At 44.0% G+C, this 17,268-nt stretch overlaps 1 protein-coding gene across 2 annotated transcripts in view; it reads left to right on the top strand.

Annotated features, from left to right (window-relative positions):
- Positions 1-2,204: 2,204 nt before the first annotated feature.
- Positions 2,205-17,268, top strand: part of NUP160 (nucleoporin 160) — a 51,219-nt gene continuing 36,155 nt past the window's right edge. For both annotated transcript variants that reach the window (XM_058526936.1, XM_058526937.1), the window contains exons 1-7: positions 2,205-2,319; positions 2,583-2,694; positions 8,191-8,401; positions 8,716-8,938; positions 10,237-10,315; positions 10,847-10,961; positions 11,726-11,884. In XM_058526936.1, the coding sequence (XP_058382919.1) occupies positions 2,220-2,319; positions 2,583-2,694; positions 8,191-8,401; positions 8,716-8,938; positions 10,237-10,315; positions 10,847-10,961; positions 11,726-11,884 (999 nt within the window). In that variant the 5' untranslated portion in view covers positions 2,205-2,219. The remainder of the gene's footprint in view (positions 2,320-2,582; positions 2,695-8,190; positions 8,402-8,715; positions 8,939-10,236; positions 10,316-10,846; positions 10,962-11,725; positions 11,885-17,268) is intronic.

The following is a 17,268-nucleotide window of genomic DNA, read 5'->3' on the forward strand; positions in this document are numbered from 1 at the left end:
TTTTTCTCACTTGGCTGCCTTGTGATTAAATCCTCTCTCTCTGCAATCTCGTTGTCTCGGTGATTGGCTTTCTGGGTGGCTGGCAAAAATGGACCTGGTGCAGTAACAAAAAGTTCCTGATATCTATTGCTGCCTAACAAACTACCCAAAAACTTAGTGACTTAAAATACCGACCATAGGGGGCTGGTCCCATGGCCGAGTGGTTAAAGCTGCCTGTGCTCTGCTTCCAAGGCCTGGGTTCACGCGTTCAGATCTCGGGCGCGGACCTACACACCACTCATCAAGCCAAGCTGTAGCAGGCATCCCACATATAAAGTAGAGGAAGATGGGCACAGATGTTAGCCCAGGGCCAATCTTCCTCAGCAAAAAGAGGAGGATGGGCAACACATGTCAGCTCAGGGCTAATCCTCCTCACACACAAAAAAAAGATGCTGGGAAGGAGGGAGGGGTGGTGGTAGAGGAAATTCTCTTTGGATTGCATTAATTTTCTAACTGAAGAAGCAGGCTGAGTGAAGATGAGGAAGTGTCACCGGCTCTGGGCCTCCAGAAACTCAAAGGTGGGTTTGGAAGCAATTAACTGTTTTTCCAAGTTGTTTCTTTTCCTTTTGTGTGTTAAGGAGACGTAACCAGCAGCCATCCTGAAACTGACCAAGCCTTATTTTTAATGCAAAGATCTCTCCAGGAGGAGCTTAGGCCTCATTATGTGGAAGCATGTTCTCCAACTGAGCCTGTGCAAGCGAATACCCAGCTCCCCCTTTTGAATATTCATTCCCCAACCAAATAAAAGTTCCTGTCTTCCTTGGTTCGGAGAAGCCATGACTTTGGAAATGATTCCTTATGGCCTCCTACTTGCTGCAAATCACGCTTTACTTTGGGAGACAACTTCCACTGGTGCAGTCTTATTTAACTCACCAGGAGGCGAGCCCACTTGGTTCCGTCTCAGAGGGAGGTGTTGGATGAGTTGCGAAATACTCATCTAGGAAGGTATACAGACAAGGCAAACACAATGCTACAATGTCTGCTGGGCAGCAGTATGAGCCCCCCCAAGGTTTAGAATCATGATGGAGGCAGAGGGAGTGTGTCAGTGTAGCTGTATATGTCTCTCCAGGCCTGTTCAGCTGCCAATTTGGAGTTAATCAAAGTCGTGTTTTTTTACTGGAGAATGCAGATAGACAGCTAGGCAAGAGACTAAATTTAAATGGAATATAAGCAGAGCAAGAAGGAAACATCAAGGAAGTGAGGGACAGTGAAAAGGTGGTAGAAACAATGGATTGGAATGGAGGGATTCCCTTGCTAGAGGTGGTGTCCTAGAAAGAGTGAGGTGGAAAGATATGGGAGAGTGGTCAGAATAGGTTGAATGAAACACAGAATGATAAGGAAGGATTTCGGTCATTGGTAATGAATAAGAAGTAATAACAGACGTGCTTAACAAACGTTGACCATCAAGGGGGAAAAAAAAACCTTTCCCCCTGAAAATTAGCATTTTCCTCAATATTGAGCTTTACTCTGCTCTAGACATGGGTAAAGCTGCAGTATCTTCCAAACATCCAGATCACAGGTGGAACAAAGGCAAATTCCTTTCAGGTATGCAAAGGAACAGCATTTAGGGAATCTCAACAGGTTGCGGCATCCATGTTTAATTGCACACATCACGTTTTATTATACGAGCATATAGAATTCATTATACAAGAATTCCAACACGGAAGGCCCCTCTCCTCTTCATTCCCCCCCATCCCACGTGTCGCTGAAGGGTGAAGAAAAGGAGAGATTCGCAGGCCGACACCACGACGCAGGGAGAGGTGACCGCAAGCTCGGAATCCGGCAGGGGGCGCCCATGTGCCCGGCCTCGCCGGCCCTCGCCCCTCCCGGGAGGCTCAGCCCCCCGCCCGCGCGGCGTTTTCAAACTGGAAACAAGCCCGGCCCCGCCCCCTGCCTGAGGCGGCCGGGAAGAGGGCACCGCCCCCCGGAGGCGTCCCACCCGGCCACGCGAAGGTCCCCGGAGGGAGGGCCGGCTCCCCGCCCCTTTCTCAGCTGGCTTCCTCGCTGCCCACCCTCATACCCCCGCCAACTCCATTGAAGCCTCCAAACGACGGGTCGACCCCGCCCCTCTGCTCCCCCGGCCTCGCCACCTGTGCGCGTCTCCCCGCCCCGCCCCCGGAAGTGACGACAGCCGCCCGGCCTGCCAGTGTCCCGTCGGGCCTCGCGGCGGCGGCGGGAAGATGGCGGCGGCGGGAGCCATAGAACGGAGCTTCGTGGAGCTCAGCGGAGCTGAGCGCGAAAGGCCGAGGCACTTTCGAGAATTCACAGTCTGCGGCGTTGGTACGGAAGCAGCCAAGGAGGGCGCGATCCTGTCCTTTCCCTCGGGTTCCCCTCATGGGTCCCCAAATCTCTGACCCCCTAGTTCATCTTCCTGAATCCACATGCCTGTAGCTCCGGGTGCAGAGCTCCCTTAGTGTCTTCCTTGTTTTCTTCCCTTTCTTTTTGTAGGAATTGTCAATCTGTTACCCTCTGCTTTCTCAGCGCCATCAGTCCCTGTCATCCCCCGAGAACCACGTGTGTGGCTGACCACTCTCCTTTTGCAGGGACTGCAAATGCCTTGGCCGGAGCAGTCAAATACAGTGAGAGTGCGGGAGGCTTCTACTATGTGGAAAGTGGCAAGTTGTTCTCCGTCACCAGAAACAGGTTCATCCATTGGTAAGTACTGTGTTCGCCAAACCCCTAGGGTGGTTCGGCGTTTGAATTTCCGTGGCTGTTCCCCAAGTGTCATTCTCCGAAACGGTAATCGATAGGAAAAGAGAAAAACTGTTTTCTATTCATATCTGAATCAGGAGAAAATTAAGGAGACACACAATTCTAGGAGAGATACCCTCCCAGGCAGCAGTAGAAGCAGAGGAAATGTAGCTTAGAGGATAAAGCCTCAAAGACCAGTTTTGTACATGGACCCATTATGTTTTTATAGTGCGTTATGGCTTTCTTCACTCTACAAATATGTTTGAGCTTTTATACATCAGGCATTGCTAGGTGTACTAGGGATGAAGTGATGAACAAAAACAACCACCATTTTCATCGTGCAAGATGTTGTAGCAGTGTAATGATAGATGTGGACCCACCCTTTATGGGGCAGTATTTTTTTTTGTTATAATTTTACTTATTTATTTTATTTTTCCCCCCAAAGCCCCAGTAGATAGTTGTATGTCATAGCTGCACATCCCTCTAGTTGCTGTATGTGGGACATGGCCTCAGCATGGCCGGAGAAGGGGTGCGTCGGTGCGCGCCCGGAATCCGAACCTGGGCCGCCAGCAGCGGAGTGCACGCGCTTAACCGCTAAGCCTTGGGGCCAGCCCTGTGGGGCAGTTTTAAAAAGAAAAAGACTGATGATCACAATATAGGTACACAAATACAAACTTTTCATGCTTACTTCAAAGGAAAAGTATAGGGACTATGAGAGGCTAATAGGAGGACTAAATTTTATTGGTAGGGCTGGGAAAGCCTTTAAGAAAGTCACATTTAACCTGAGATCTGAAGGATGGAAGGGTAGCCAGGCAGGCGGTTGGGAGAGAGAGCAGTTCAGCAAGTGGGATCACCATATGCAAAGTCGGTGAGGTAGAAAGAGCTTGGCAGGTTTGAGGAATTGACTGAAGGTCTGTGTGGCTTGAGTGCAGTGGGTGAAAGGGAAAGTGATGTGAAAGATGCTGAGACTGGGGAGGTAGGCAGGACTCAGATCATGAAGGACCCTCAGGTCCTTTTTAAGGATTTTGGATTTTATCCTAAGTACATTGAGCACTCATTGAAGGGTTTTAAAGGGTTACTAACATGATCAACGTTGTATTTTTTAAAAAATCAGTCTGCTTTGTGGAAAGTGGATTTGGGTTGAATGGGTATAATACAAAAGAACAGTTTGCTTTTATGATGGCCCAAGTAAGAGACGCTGGTGACCCAATTGTAAGAGTGGTTAGGAAAAGAAAAATAGATGAATTTAAGATGCGTTTAGAAAGTAGATTCACTAGGACTTGGTGATAGATTGAATATGGGGTGGGGGATGGTAAGGGAAAAGGAGGGAGCAAGGGCAACTCCCTGGTGTCTCATGTGGCCAGTCAGATATTGGGTGGAGCAGTTGCCATTTACTGAGATGCAGAAGACGAGTTTAGAGAGATGTGAATAATGCTTTTAGATGTACTACATTTGAAGTATCTATGTAGCAGCCCTTTGGCAATGTCAAGTAGGTGTTGAAATTTGCAGGACTGAAGCTCAGAAGAAAGGCCTGTGTTAGAGATACAGATCTCATTTATTTAAGAAATATTTTTGAGTGCCTAATGAATTCTAGTTAATGTTTAGGGACTGGTATAGGGGAGGGACAAAGCTGACAAAGTCCCTGCTTTCATGGAGGGAGACGCACTAAACAATAACCAAAGAAACCATGTAAATATAGTTTGTCAGATGATAAGTGGAATAGAGAACGGGGAAGCAAGATAAGAGGGGAGGGGAACACCTATGGGTGTTAATATTTTATATAGGTTAGTCGGGCAATACCCAGGGATAAGTTGACATTTGAGCAGAGGAAGTAAAGATATTTGGGGGACAAGAATTTCAGGTAGAAACTTTCAAGAAAAAGGAACCAACAGTGCAAAGAACTCTGAGACAGCAACTTGTTTGTTGTGTTCAAAGAATGGCAAGGGGCCAGGAGTCTGCAGCTGAGTGAAGAAAGGATAGGATAATAAGAAAGGTAACCCAGGGCCAGATCAAGGCTTTGTCAGTTATTTTAGGCTTTGACTTTTACTCTGAGTGAGATAGGAAGGTTTTAATTGGAGAAATGACATGATCTAAGTTGTGGGGTATTTTTGTTTTGTTTTTTGTTTTTTTGCTGAGGAAGATTTGCTCTGAGCTAAGATCTGTTGCCGAAGATTAGCCCTGATCTAACACCTGTGCCAGTCTTCCTCTATTTTTTATGTGGGACGCCGCCACAGCAGGGCTGGTGAGTGGAGTAGGTCCATGCCCAGGATCCAAACCCGGCCACCGAAGTGGAGCGTGTGGAACTTTAACAACTCAGCTACAAGGCTGGGCCCTCTAAGTTATGTTTTTAACGGATTGGTGTGGCTGTGGGTTGAGAACAGAGTGTAGTGGGAAAAGAGTGGGAGCAGGGAGACTGATTAGGAGGTTGGTGCCACAGTCCAGGCAAGAGAAGATGGCAGCTTAGACCAGCATGGTGTCGGTAGAGGCAGTGAGAAATGTTCCCATTGTGGATATGTTTTGAAGGTAAAATTGTTAGCATTTACTATTGGATCACGTGTGGGGTATACAGAAAGAGAATAGTCAGGATGACCCCCACATTTTTGGCTTGAGCAACCAGAAGTTATAGAGGTGCCATTATTTCAGTTGGAAAAGAATGCAACTAAGTGGGTATTTTTGTTTCTTTGTTTGTCCAAGTTTTCTGGGTCCAAGAATTCTGTTTTGGACAAGCTTAGTTTGAGATCCTCTTAGATATCCAAGTGGAAGTATTGAGGCAGTCGTCAGAAGTTCAGTGGAGAATTTGGGCTAAAGATACAAATTTGGGACTTGTTGGCATTAGATGGCATTTGTTATACTGAATGAGATCACCTAGCAATTGAATAGAAATCAGGGTTTCTCAACCTTTGCGCTATTGGCATTTGGGACCAGATAAGTCCTTGTTGTGGGGAGCTGTCCTGTACATTGTAGGGAGTTGAGCAGCATATCCCTGGCCTCTACCCACTACAGACCAATAGAAACCACTCCCCGCCAAGTTGTGACAAGCAAAAATCTCTCCAGATATTGCTGTATGTCCTTGGAGAGTGGGGCAGAATGGCCCCCAGTTGAAAACCACTTGTGTAGTGGGAAGAGAAGAGGTCTGAAGACTGAACCCTGGGGCACTCCAATATTGAGGAAGATGAGGAACCAGCAAAGGAGACTGAGAAGGAGTAGCTAGTGAGATAAGAGTTGAACAAAAAAAGAGTGGTGTCACAGAAGCTAAGGGAAATATTTCAAGAAGGGGGAGGGTGAAAAACTGTTAAATGCTGCATGTAAGTCAGAGAAATGAAAATTGACCTTTGCATCGTGGAGGTCATTGGTGACCTTGTCAGGAACTGCTCCAATAGTGATGCAAAAGCCCAAGTGGAGTGGGTTCAAGAGAGAAGAGGAGAGGAATTGTCAGTCTAGAACAACTCTGTCAAGGAGCAGTGCTGTAAGGGAAGCAGAGAAGTCCAGTGGTAGTGGGAGGGCGATGGAGGAGTGTAGAGGAAATATAACAGTATATTTATATGCAGTCAAGGGCAACCACTAGAGGAGAGGGATTGAAGAAACTGCAAAAGTGAAGTATTAGAAAAAACATGGGTATTGAAATCATTAAGAATTGTAGCAGAAGTGTAGGGGAGAGTGATAGTGAGCCGGGAGCTCAAGTCTTCAAGGACTGAGAGAGAGCCGTAGATAACTGTAATGAGCGAGAGTAGCACGTGGTATCTGATTGCATGAGCTTCAGAGCTCAGTGGTTTGGGCAGGGAGGGAGGAACAATGGCCTGGAGTGGTGATGAGGAGCAAGCAGGACATCTGTGCCTTATCCTGAGGCCCCACTACCAGGAGCATGGTAGAGAAAGCTACCACCGTTAGAGAGGGCTCTGGGGGATGATGTCCTCAGGGAAGATCCAGGACCCAACTTTAACCGTAAGGCAGGAAGGTGAAGCGATTGTCGAGAGATGAGGTCGATCCAGAAAATTGTACTGATGACATACCATGAGTTACCAGAAGCAGAGTAGCTTTGGGGAATCATCAGAGTTCAAATGCTTAACAGCTTTGGGAGTGGATAAGATGTGCTTTGGGAGCATGTGTACAGTGAGCAGAGAAGATGACCCAGGATCAAGGTTTGAGGAAGTCTAACATGTAGGTGTCAGGTCAAGGAGAAAGAGAGGGAATGCCTGGAGATGTGGAAGTAAAACCAGGAGAGGGTAGTGTCGGAGAAGACAAGAGAAGCGAGTTTTAAGAAGGACAGCTTGGTGAAGTCTGTGGAATGCTGGTAAGAGATCAAGTAAGAGGAGGACTGAAGAGTCCGTTGGAATTCGACTAGTGACCTAGGTAAGAAGAGGGTAGGTTGAAAAGTATGAGGGAGGTGAGGAAATAGAGAAAGCCTGGCTATGGAGGGGCGTGGAGAGGATGTGATTGCTGGATGGGAGGCTGGAATCTGGTGATGGAAAGGGAGAGGCCAGGGAAGAGCATATTTGAATGTCAGTGGAAGGCTTTGGAAGAAGAAGACACAGATGCAGGAGGTATATACTTGAGAAAGTTAGAGATTGGCCTTTAACTGCTGGAAGGAGACTTGTTCTTTTGTGAAGGATATAGGTAATACGGTAGGTGAGGTGATAGGAAGTTAGCACCATTCCCAGCATGGAGCTTTGTATGGTTCTAAAGCTACCACATGGCAGGGTTGCACCTGAAGAAGAGTCTGCCCTGCATCCTAGCGGGAAGAAGTAATAGAAGGGGAAATACCCACATTCATTAAGGTCACTGTAGTTTGACACTATAGTAATATATGTGGAGGCCACATTCCACTACAAGTAATGGGGGTGGGTGGTGTGAATTTTCGTTAAAGTGGAGTTTAATTGCATTGAATATTGTTCTAAATAAATGGACTAGCAAGTTTGGAAATGCCTCCATTTAACAGAGAATCAGGGCCGGCCCCATGGCTTAGTGGTTAAGTGCACGCGCTCCGCTACTGGCGGCCCGAGTTCGGATCCTGGACGCACACCGACGCACCGCTTCTCCGGCCATGCTGAGGCCGTGTCCCGCATACAGCAACTAGAAGGATGTGCAACTATGAAGTACAACTATCTACTGGGGCTTTGGGGGAAAAAAGGAGGAGGATTGGCAATAGATGTTGGCTCAGGGCCGGTCTTCCTCAGCAAAAAGAGGAGGGTTAGCACAGATGTTAGCTCAGGGCTGATCTCCCTCACAAAAAAAAAAAAAAACAACAAAAAAACACAGAGAATCATATAAGATTTGAATTTTATTCTGTGTTTTGAAAATCTACATAATGTGGTGGTTTGGATTGTAAAATGTGGTCTGCATTTGTTTATCCAAAATTTTCAATTGGAGAGAGTTCACTTGGAAACTATTCCCATATATTTCAGTGCAACAGTCAATTAAAGAGAAGCATAAACGTTTTAAACAAATGTCTCTTCTTTGCAGGAAGACCTCTGGAGATTCATTGGAGCTGGTGGAAGAGTCACTGGACCTAAATCTGTTGAATAATGCAGTTCGCCTCAAGTTCCAAAATTGCAGCCTCTTACCCGGAGGAGTTCATGTCTCTGAGACTCAGAATCATGTGATAATCTTGATATTAACCAATCAAACAGTGCACAGGTTACTTTTACCACACCCTTCCCGGATGTATAGGAGTGTAAGTTGGTTAAGTGTAATATCTTTTATTCCCCAGATTACTCTGGCTGTCCCAAATTTAGTGCTGGAGCAGTATTCTTGGGAATTGAAGGAAATTTGGATTCCTTGTTAGCCCTCAAGAGCATACTTTGATAGTTAATATTTAAAGTGATCAGACATGTTTTAAGTGGAAGAAATAGTTTTCATTAAAAAGAATAGCTTTCTTTTTAAGTTCAACAATTTTTTACTTTAAAAGTTTTTATAGCAGTTGAAAGGAACTGAGCAAAATTCAGCGTATTTTGATTTAACAGATTTTTCTTTTTAATTACTCCACAGGAGTTGGTGATTGAAAGTCAGATGCAGTCAATATTCACTGACATTGGGAAAGTTGATTTCAGGGATCCTTGCAACTACCAGTTAATTCCAACAGTACCTGGACTCGCTCCTAATTCGACCACCTCAGCAGCCTGGCTTAGCAATGATGGGGAGGCCCTGTTTGCTCTGCCATCTGCTTCTGGGGGAATCTTTGTTCTTAAACTACCTCCTTACGACATACCTGGTAAGAATGGGAACCGAGCATGGGTTTAACTTTAAACAAGGAATGTTGGCATTAAAACAGGCCTTGGAAGTCCAAACCCATCGTCCAATGCAGCACATGCTTCTTGTGAGTCCCTAATGCTTTACTGTCGTTTTTCCGAGAAGGTGAGATTTTGTACGGTGGATGAGGAACTGTAAAGCTTACTGGAATATGGGAAATAGGTTACTGTAAGGCAGCCTATTCTAAGGCCTCTAGTAGAGATGAGTTGACTGGTTGGCTGCCTTCAGGTTAAGGTCCTGTAACTAAAATAAGGTAATTGAAACAAGGAAGTTCGGCTGCTGATTCCCTGCTCCAAGTCACCACTATCTCTTGCCTGGATTATTGCATTTGCTTCCCAAATATCTCCCCAGATCTATCCTTACCCCTCTACAGAAACTTCTCAGGCAGATGGTACTTTAAAAACGAATAATGAGTCATGTCACTCCGCTGCTCAAAGCCCTCGAATGAGGGTTGTTCTTCAGCTCACTCTCAATTAACCCAAGTCCTTCCAGTGGCTTACAGTGACCCCCTGCTGCCTCTCTCACCTCAGCTTCTTGTTCTTTCCCTCTCGCCTTCTCTGCACCAGCCACATGCCTTCTTGCAATTCCTCGAACATCCTGGGCACACTCCTACCTCAGGGCCTTTGCCTGGGATAGTCTTTCCCCAGCTACTCAGCTTGGCTCATTCGCTCAGCTCCTTTAGGTCTTTACTTAGTGCCCCCTCACTGGGGCCTTCCCTGACCACCCTTTTCAAAATTGCACACCCTCCCTCCCCCCAGCATTCACTCTATCCCCTTTCCATGTTTTATTTTTCTCCACTTATTACCATTCTACTTAATTTGTTAACTGTCTCTGCTTCTCCCTTCCTCCCAATGGAATGTAAGTTCCATGAGGACAGGAGTTTTTTTTAATTTGTTTTGTTTACTGCCGTATCTCCAGCACCTAGAACTGTGCCTGGCATATGAAAGGTACCCAGTGATTCTTTTGGAAAGACTGAAGTGATTCTTCTGAGCAGCAGTATGGGTTACTGTTTGTAGATGGCAAAAATTTTCCATAGGAGTGTGTTAGTCCTATTTTTATTGACCCAGTAATGATTCAAAATATTTTAGGTGTGATATATTTGGAAAGATACATCCTAAAACTTTCTTAGTATAGAAATGTAGAAGCCTGTCGCCTGTCATAAAGACCTTGTTCATGGTTGCATCCTTCTTGCCTTTGGGTTTCTTTTAAGTCTGATCCAGAGGTGCCTTGGATATCATTGGTCTGTTTTCAATCTTGTAGGGATGGTGTCAGTTGTGGAACTGAAACAGAGTTCAGTAATGCAACGATTGCTTATAGGCTGGATGCCAACAGCTATCAGGTGAGTGGTGTCTGGCAGGTAAGTCAGAGGCCCAAGACTTGAATCTTTTTGTTCTGGTTAGCACCTATTAGTGCTTCCAGTCTTACTCCAAGGCAAATAAACGTTCTAATTTGGAAGGAGGAGTCTGCACAACCTCACATTCCGTCTGAGGAAAGCCACACTCCAGAGCCCGCTTCATTTGGGATTGGACATCTTGACAGCAAAAACTGGCTGACTGTATATATTCTCACAATATCCATTTGGGTGCTCTGCCCTGACTTACCAAATCCAATTTTGTGTAGAATTAGAAGGAGAAAATTTTCAATGGTTAGAACAGTATTCCATTGCTGCATAGAGCCTTTTAAAATTTGTCATAGTAATTGGTTATAAATCAAATAGAAAATGTAGTTGTCTTATACCAGCATATAAACTCCTGCTCATTCTGTTGATTGGTTGTACATTTATAGTTTTATTTTATCTCTTTAATTGCAAATTCTAATGACCAGATGATTTGTAACAGTATAACTCTAAAACTCGGCCTAATGTTTTTAGAGGTGACCAGGGGCCTTCAGATCGTCCCCTCAGTCTTGCTGTTCATTGCGTCGAGCATGATGCCTTCATCTTTGCTCTGTGCCAGGATCATAAACTACGAATGTGGTCTTACAAGGTAAATGCTACATTTATAGTTACTATAAGTTAAAATAGGATTGTGAATTGTAAGAGAATTGAAGTCTTGCTGCTTCTCTTAAAGATTATCAGATTGCCTAGTTTGGAAATTATGGGCCATTTCCAGATTCGTAGAGTTTCATTTAGCTTTATTTTTTATACATTTCCCCCCTAACTTTTTGTCTTTTTATTTTGAAATTTATGAATCCTACAGAAAAGTTGAAACAGTGGGGTATACTCTTAAAAGGAACAAATGTGTTGGGGTTGGCCCAGTGGCGCAAGTGGTTAAGTGCGTGCGCTCTGCTGCGGCGGCCCGGGGTTCACAGGTTTGGATCCTGGGCGTGCACTGATGCACCGCTTGTTAAGCCGTGCGGTGGCGGAGTCCCATATAAAGTAGAGGAAGATGGCCACGGATGTTAGCTCAGGGCCAAGCTTCCTCAAGAAAGAAAAAGGGAGGGAGGATTGGCATCAGATGTCAGCTCAGGGCTAGTCCTCCTCACAAAAAAAAAAAAAGAGGAACAAATGTGTTTTTAAAATGCTAGTTGGTAAAATAGGTAAGATTCACAAGCAAAACGGTTGATGATTTTATCTATCAGACTGAAGAGAGATTTTCATCTCAGCCGTTAAAAAAACCTGGAGAGTCCCTCAGCGGATAAACTAAAGAGTGCTAGACAGAATGGATGTGCATCCTTTAAAAGAGGAAAAGGTTTGTTTTTCTAACCTGAATATTCTTTGATACCACTAATTTACTCTTATCTTGGGCAGGACCAGATGTGCCTGATGGTAGCCGACATTTTGGAGTATGTCCCTGTGAACAAAGACCTTCGGCTCACTGCTGGGACTGGACACAAGTTACGACTTGCTTATTCCCCTTCCTTGGGACTCTACCTAGGGATATACATGCATGCACCAAAACGAGGCCAGGTATGAAACAGATAAGATGTGTATCAAGTTATTCTGTATGTACTGATGGAGAAGTAGCTGTAGGCTCACTGGGTATTTAAGCTCTTCACACCAACTTAGATGTTTCATGTGTTATGTTCGTAGAGAATGGTGGGTTTTGTGCTAATATGTGACTTAATCTTGAAGGAGAAGTCAGGATGAAAGGGAGTAGAGAGTTTAAAGGAATATGAAAGGATAAGTTAACTAGAATTAAACAAGAAAGATCAAATTTGGAAGTCTGGGTGAAAAAATGGAGTTATGAAAGGGATGTAGGTGTTAAGTGGTCGCAGGGAAGTTAATTTTTAGAAATAATTTTGCTCGTCATCCAAACACTAACTGTTGTATGTCGGTGAGGTATTTAGGACATAGTACAATGGTATAATCATATAATAAACAGCCATTTGTTTAGTATTGTGTGTTTGGCATGGTGCCAGGCCCTTTATGTACACTAATAGATGCTTGGACTGTGCTTACTCTGGGCGCACACACTACACATATTATCAATTTAATCCTAGTAACATTCCATTGAGGTAGGGTTTGTCCTCCTCATTCTGCTGGAGCTCTGATTCCCCATGCTGGGTGCTGCCCCAGCTGGGTGCCCTCTTCACTCCTGTTGGGCTCTGATACTCCACTCTGGGTGCCCCTCCATGTGGATGCCTTCCTCACCCTGTTTGGGCCCTGACAGTCTGCACTGGGCCACCCCCATACAGTGGACACCCTCCTCACCTATTTGGGCTCTAATGCCTGGTGCGGACTGCCGCTCTGTGGACACCCTCCTCTTCCTGCTTGAGTTCCCACCGTGCTGCAGGCCTTCCATTCCTGTGGAAGCCCACTCACCCTACTCATGCCCCTACACCCTATGCCAGGCAACTCCCAAATGTGGATGTTCTTTTTACCTCCTTGGGCTCTTGATTCACCCCACGACCCCCTCCTCAGGCTCAATAATTTGCTAGAATGGCCCACAGAACTCAGGGAAACACTCACTTACATTTACTAGTTTGTTATATGGTAAAGGATACAGATGACCAGCCAGATGAAGAGGTACACAGGGCGAGGTCAGAAGGGTCCTGAGTGCAGGGGCCTCCGTCCTCATGGTTTTGGGGCATGCCACCCTCTTGGCACAAGGGTGTATTCACCAACTCGGAAGCTCTCCAAATCCCACACTTTAGGGACTTTTGTGGAGGTTTCATCACGTAGACATGATTGATTATTAACTCAGTATGTAGCCTGTCTCCACTCCCCCTTCGGGTTTGGGGCTGCAAGTTCCAAGCTTGTAATCATGGCTTGGTCTTTCTGGTGACCAGCCCCCATCGTGAAGCTATCCAGGAGTCACCTCATGAGAACAAAAAGCATTCTGTCACCCAGGAAATTCCAAGGGATTTAGGAGCTCTGTGTAAGACACTCCTATCACCCCCACCACTCAGGAAATTATAAGGGTTTTAGGAGCTCAGTCTCAGGAGTCAGGGACAGAGATCAATATATATATTTCTTAATATTTCACAGATTCTGGTGGAGATTGTGTTGGTTCTGTAGATCATATTGGAAAGTATTTCCATCTTAGCAATATTAAATCTTCTGGTCCATGAACATGGGATACTTTTCCATTTATTTAGATCTTCTTTAATTGCTTTTTAATCAGTTTATTCCTAGGTATTTTATTCCTTTTGATGCTATTGTAAATGAAATTATTTTCTTAATTTCATTTTCAGATTGCTCATTGCAAGTTGCTAGAAATACAGTTGATTTCTGTATATTGATCTTGTATCCTGCAACCTTGCTGAACTCTTATTAGTTCTAATAGTGTTATAGAAATCCTTAGGACTTTCTTTATAGAAGATAATCTCATCTGCAAACAAAGATATAGTTTTACTACTTCCTTTCCAATCTGGATGCCTTTTGTTTCTTTTTTTTTTTTTTTTTTTTCCTCCTTAATTGCCCTGCGTAGATCCTACAGTACGATGTTGGATAGAAGCGATGAGACCTGACATCTTGTTCCTGATCTAAGGGAGAAAGCTTTCAGTGTTTCACCATTGAGTATGATGTTAGCTGTGAATTTTTCATAAACACCCTTTATCGTGTTGAGGAATTTCCTCTCTATTCCTAGTTCATGAGTGTTTGTATCATGGAAGGGTGTTCAGTTTAGTGCCACTTCACGTTAAGACACCAGTAATTTTGTCCACCATTGCTCTTGCATCATCAGTGCAAATATCAACACAGCGAAAAGTGCAAATAATGTTGTAGTATGATTATGAAAAGAGTTTTGACTTCACTGACCCCCTGAAACAGTCTCAGGGACCTCTGGAAGTCTGTGGACCACGTTTTGAGAACCACTGCTGTAAAAGTTAGATCGAAATTAAGTGTAGGAGTGGTGTCAAATTGAGCAGAGCTATTACCTCCTTTGTTTTGAGCATTATGGTTCTATTAATGAAGCCTAAAATCAGATAAGCTTTTTTGGCACTTATGCCTATTTAGATTATAATGAACTGGTGGTATTTTTTTTTCTTCTTCACAAAAACTACTCTTCAGCATGTTTTTTTCTCCCTAGTGTGCACACTTGAAGTTTTGTGGTTTTCTTAAATCTCTGTAATATTTTACATCCATTCCTATTAATTTCATTTGTTTCTTCTTGTTTTTCTTTTGGTTCCTTGGATTCTAATTCTGTTACGTGTATTAATTCAGTCGTCCCCAGCATCATGTCCTCATTGACGTTATAAGGATGCCATCTGTGTTTCCATCTAAGACACTAATAAAAATCTCAAATAGAGGGGCCGGCCCGGTGGCGCAAGCGGTTAAGTGCGCGCGCTCCGCTGCGGCGGCCTGGGGTTCGCTGGTTCGGATCCCGGGCGCGCACCGACGCACTGCTTGGCAAGCCATGCTGTGGCGGCGTCCCATATAAAGTGGAGGAAGATGGGCACAGATGTTAGCCCAGGGCCGTCTTCCTCAGCAAAAAAAAAAAAAAAAAAAAAGAGGAGGATTGGCGGATGTTAGCACAGGGCTGATCTCCTCACAAAAAAAAAAAAAAAAATCTCAAATAGAAGTCCTGTAGACCTATGGTGTGGTCCATGGAATGGTCCTGGGCCGCAAATTCTTCATTATCAGTTTGCAGTTAGATAAGTACAGGAAGTGAGAGAAAGCATTTAGAAACTTTTATGGTGATTTGACATTGCCACAGACATCTACATTTGAGGTTTCTATAGTTCGTAAAAGTATCAGTCTGCAATGGATTGGAAATTAAAAAAAAAAAACTAGTCCTTTACCACAAGTAGTTTGAGAAGCACTGCACTAGACCAGTTTTTTCCAGCTTGTGTTTTGGCTGGAATCTACACTAAGAAATGTTTTGTATTACTACCTAGTATACACATATGTAATGATGGACAATACAACAGAAAAAAAATTTTCACAAAACATATTTTACTTTTTTACAAGGAGTGATGAACTGATGAACTGATTCTTTCTTTATGTTTCTTTTTTTTTCTGTTTAATATTGGTTGAGACCTGCTAAATAGATTTACGTCCCACTAATGGATTGAGATCTGCAGCTTGTAAAACATAGCTCTAGGCTAGGATGCATATGAGCACTACGTATATTTTTCATTTTTCATACACTCCTATTTTTTTCTCAAAAGGCAGTTTCACTGTTTTCTTTTAGACTTCCCTGTGAACAATTGCTTATATTATAAGGATAGAATCATCGTCACTCTATCAGTTTATGGTGAATTTTCTTTGTCAAAAAAGTTATTAAAAATGTTATTTTTTGTGTTTGAAATTTTTTGTTTTGGCAGTGGAGTTAAATACTAAACATGAATTATTTTATAGTGTCTTATTTTTAATAAATATTAAGTTGATTTGTATTGTATGTACATTTTAAGTGGTCTCTGGTACTTTGATAAAAATAGAAACTTAAAAATAAGTTTCTAGGGCCGGCCCAGTGGCGTAGTGGTTAAGTTCGCACGCTCTGCTTTGGCGACCTGGAGTTCGCAGGTTCAGATTCCGGGTGTGGACCGACACACCGCTTGTCAAGCCATGCTGTGGTGGCTTCCCATATAAAGTAGAGGAAGGTGGGCACGGATGTTAGCCCAGGGCCAGTCTTCCTCAGCAAAAATAGGAGAATTGGCAGTGGATGTTAGCTCAGGGCTAATTTTGCTCACACAAAAAAAGTTAGTAATAAGTTTCTGACCATAATGAGATACCACCTCACCCTATTAGGATGGCTACTATCAAAAAAGAAAATAACAAGAATTGGCAATGATGTGGAGAGATTGGAACCCTTGTACACTGCTGGTGGGAATGTAAAATTCTGTAGCCAGTATGTAAAATATATGGATGTTCTTCAAAAAATTAAACGTAGAATTACCATATGATCCAGCAATTCCACTTCTGGGTATGTACCCGAAAAATTCAAATCAGGATCTCAGAGATATTTCTACACTCATGTTCATAGCAGCATTATTCACAATAGCTAAAAGATGGAAGTAACCCGAAGTATCCATCGACAGATGAATGGATAAACCAAATGTGGTATATACATACAATGGAATATTATTCAGCTTGTGTGTGTGTGTGTGTGTGAGACAGGAAGATCAGCCCTAAGCTAACATCCATGCCAATTCTCCTCTTTTGCTGAGGAAGACTGGCCCTGGGCTAATATCTGTGCCCATCTTCCTCCACTTTATATGGGACGCCACCACAGCATGGCCTGACAAGCAGTGCGTAGGTGTGCGCCCCGGATCCGAACCCTGGCCACCAACAGCAGAGTGCACGCACTTAACTGCTACGCCACGGGGCCGGCCTCAAGAATATTATTCAGCTTTAAAAAGGAAGGAAGGAGGCCGGCCCTGTGGCTTGGTGGTTAAGTGTGCGAGCTGCGATGCTGGCGGCCCGGGTTCGGATCCCGGGTGCGCATCGAGGCACCACTTCTCCATCCATCCTGAGGCCGAGTCCCACATACAGCAACTAGAAGGGTGTGCAGCTATGACGTACAACTATCTACTGGGGCTTTGGGGGGAAAAAATAAAATAAATAAAAAAAAAATTTTAAAAAGGAAGGAAGGAAATTCTGACACATGCTACAGCATGGATAAACCTTGAGGACATTAAGTGAAACAAGCCAGTCACAAAAAAGACAAATAGTGTAAGATTCCACTTACATGAGGTACCTAGAGTAGTCAGATTCATAGAGACAGAAAGTAGAATGGTGGTTGCCAGGGGCTGAGGGAAAGGGGAATGGGGAATTGATTAATAAGTATAGAGTTTCAGTTTTGCAAGATGAAAAACATTTTGTAGATCAGTTGCACAGTAATGTGACTGTGCTTAACACTGCTGAACTATACACTTAAAAATGGTTAAGATGGTAAATGTTATGCGTAT

The sequence above is a fragment of the Diceros bicornis genome, chromosome 31, assembly GCF_020826845.1.
Source record: "Diceros bicornis minor isolate mBicDic1 chromosome 31, mDicBic1.mat.cur, whole genome shotgun sequence".
Classification (NCBI taxonomy): Eukaryota; Metazoa; Chordata; class Mammalia; order Perissodactyla; family Rhinocerotidae; genus Diceros; species Diceros bicornis.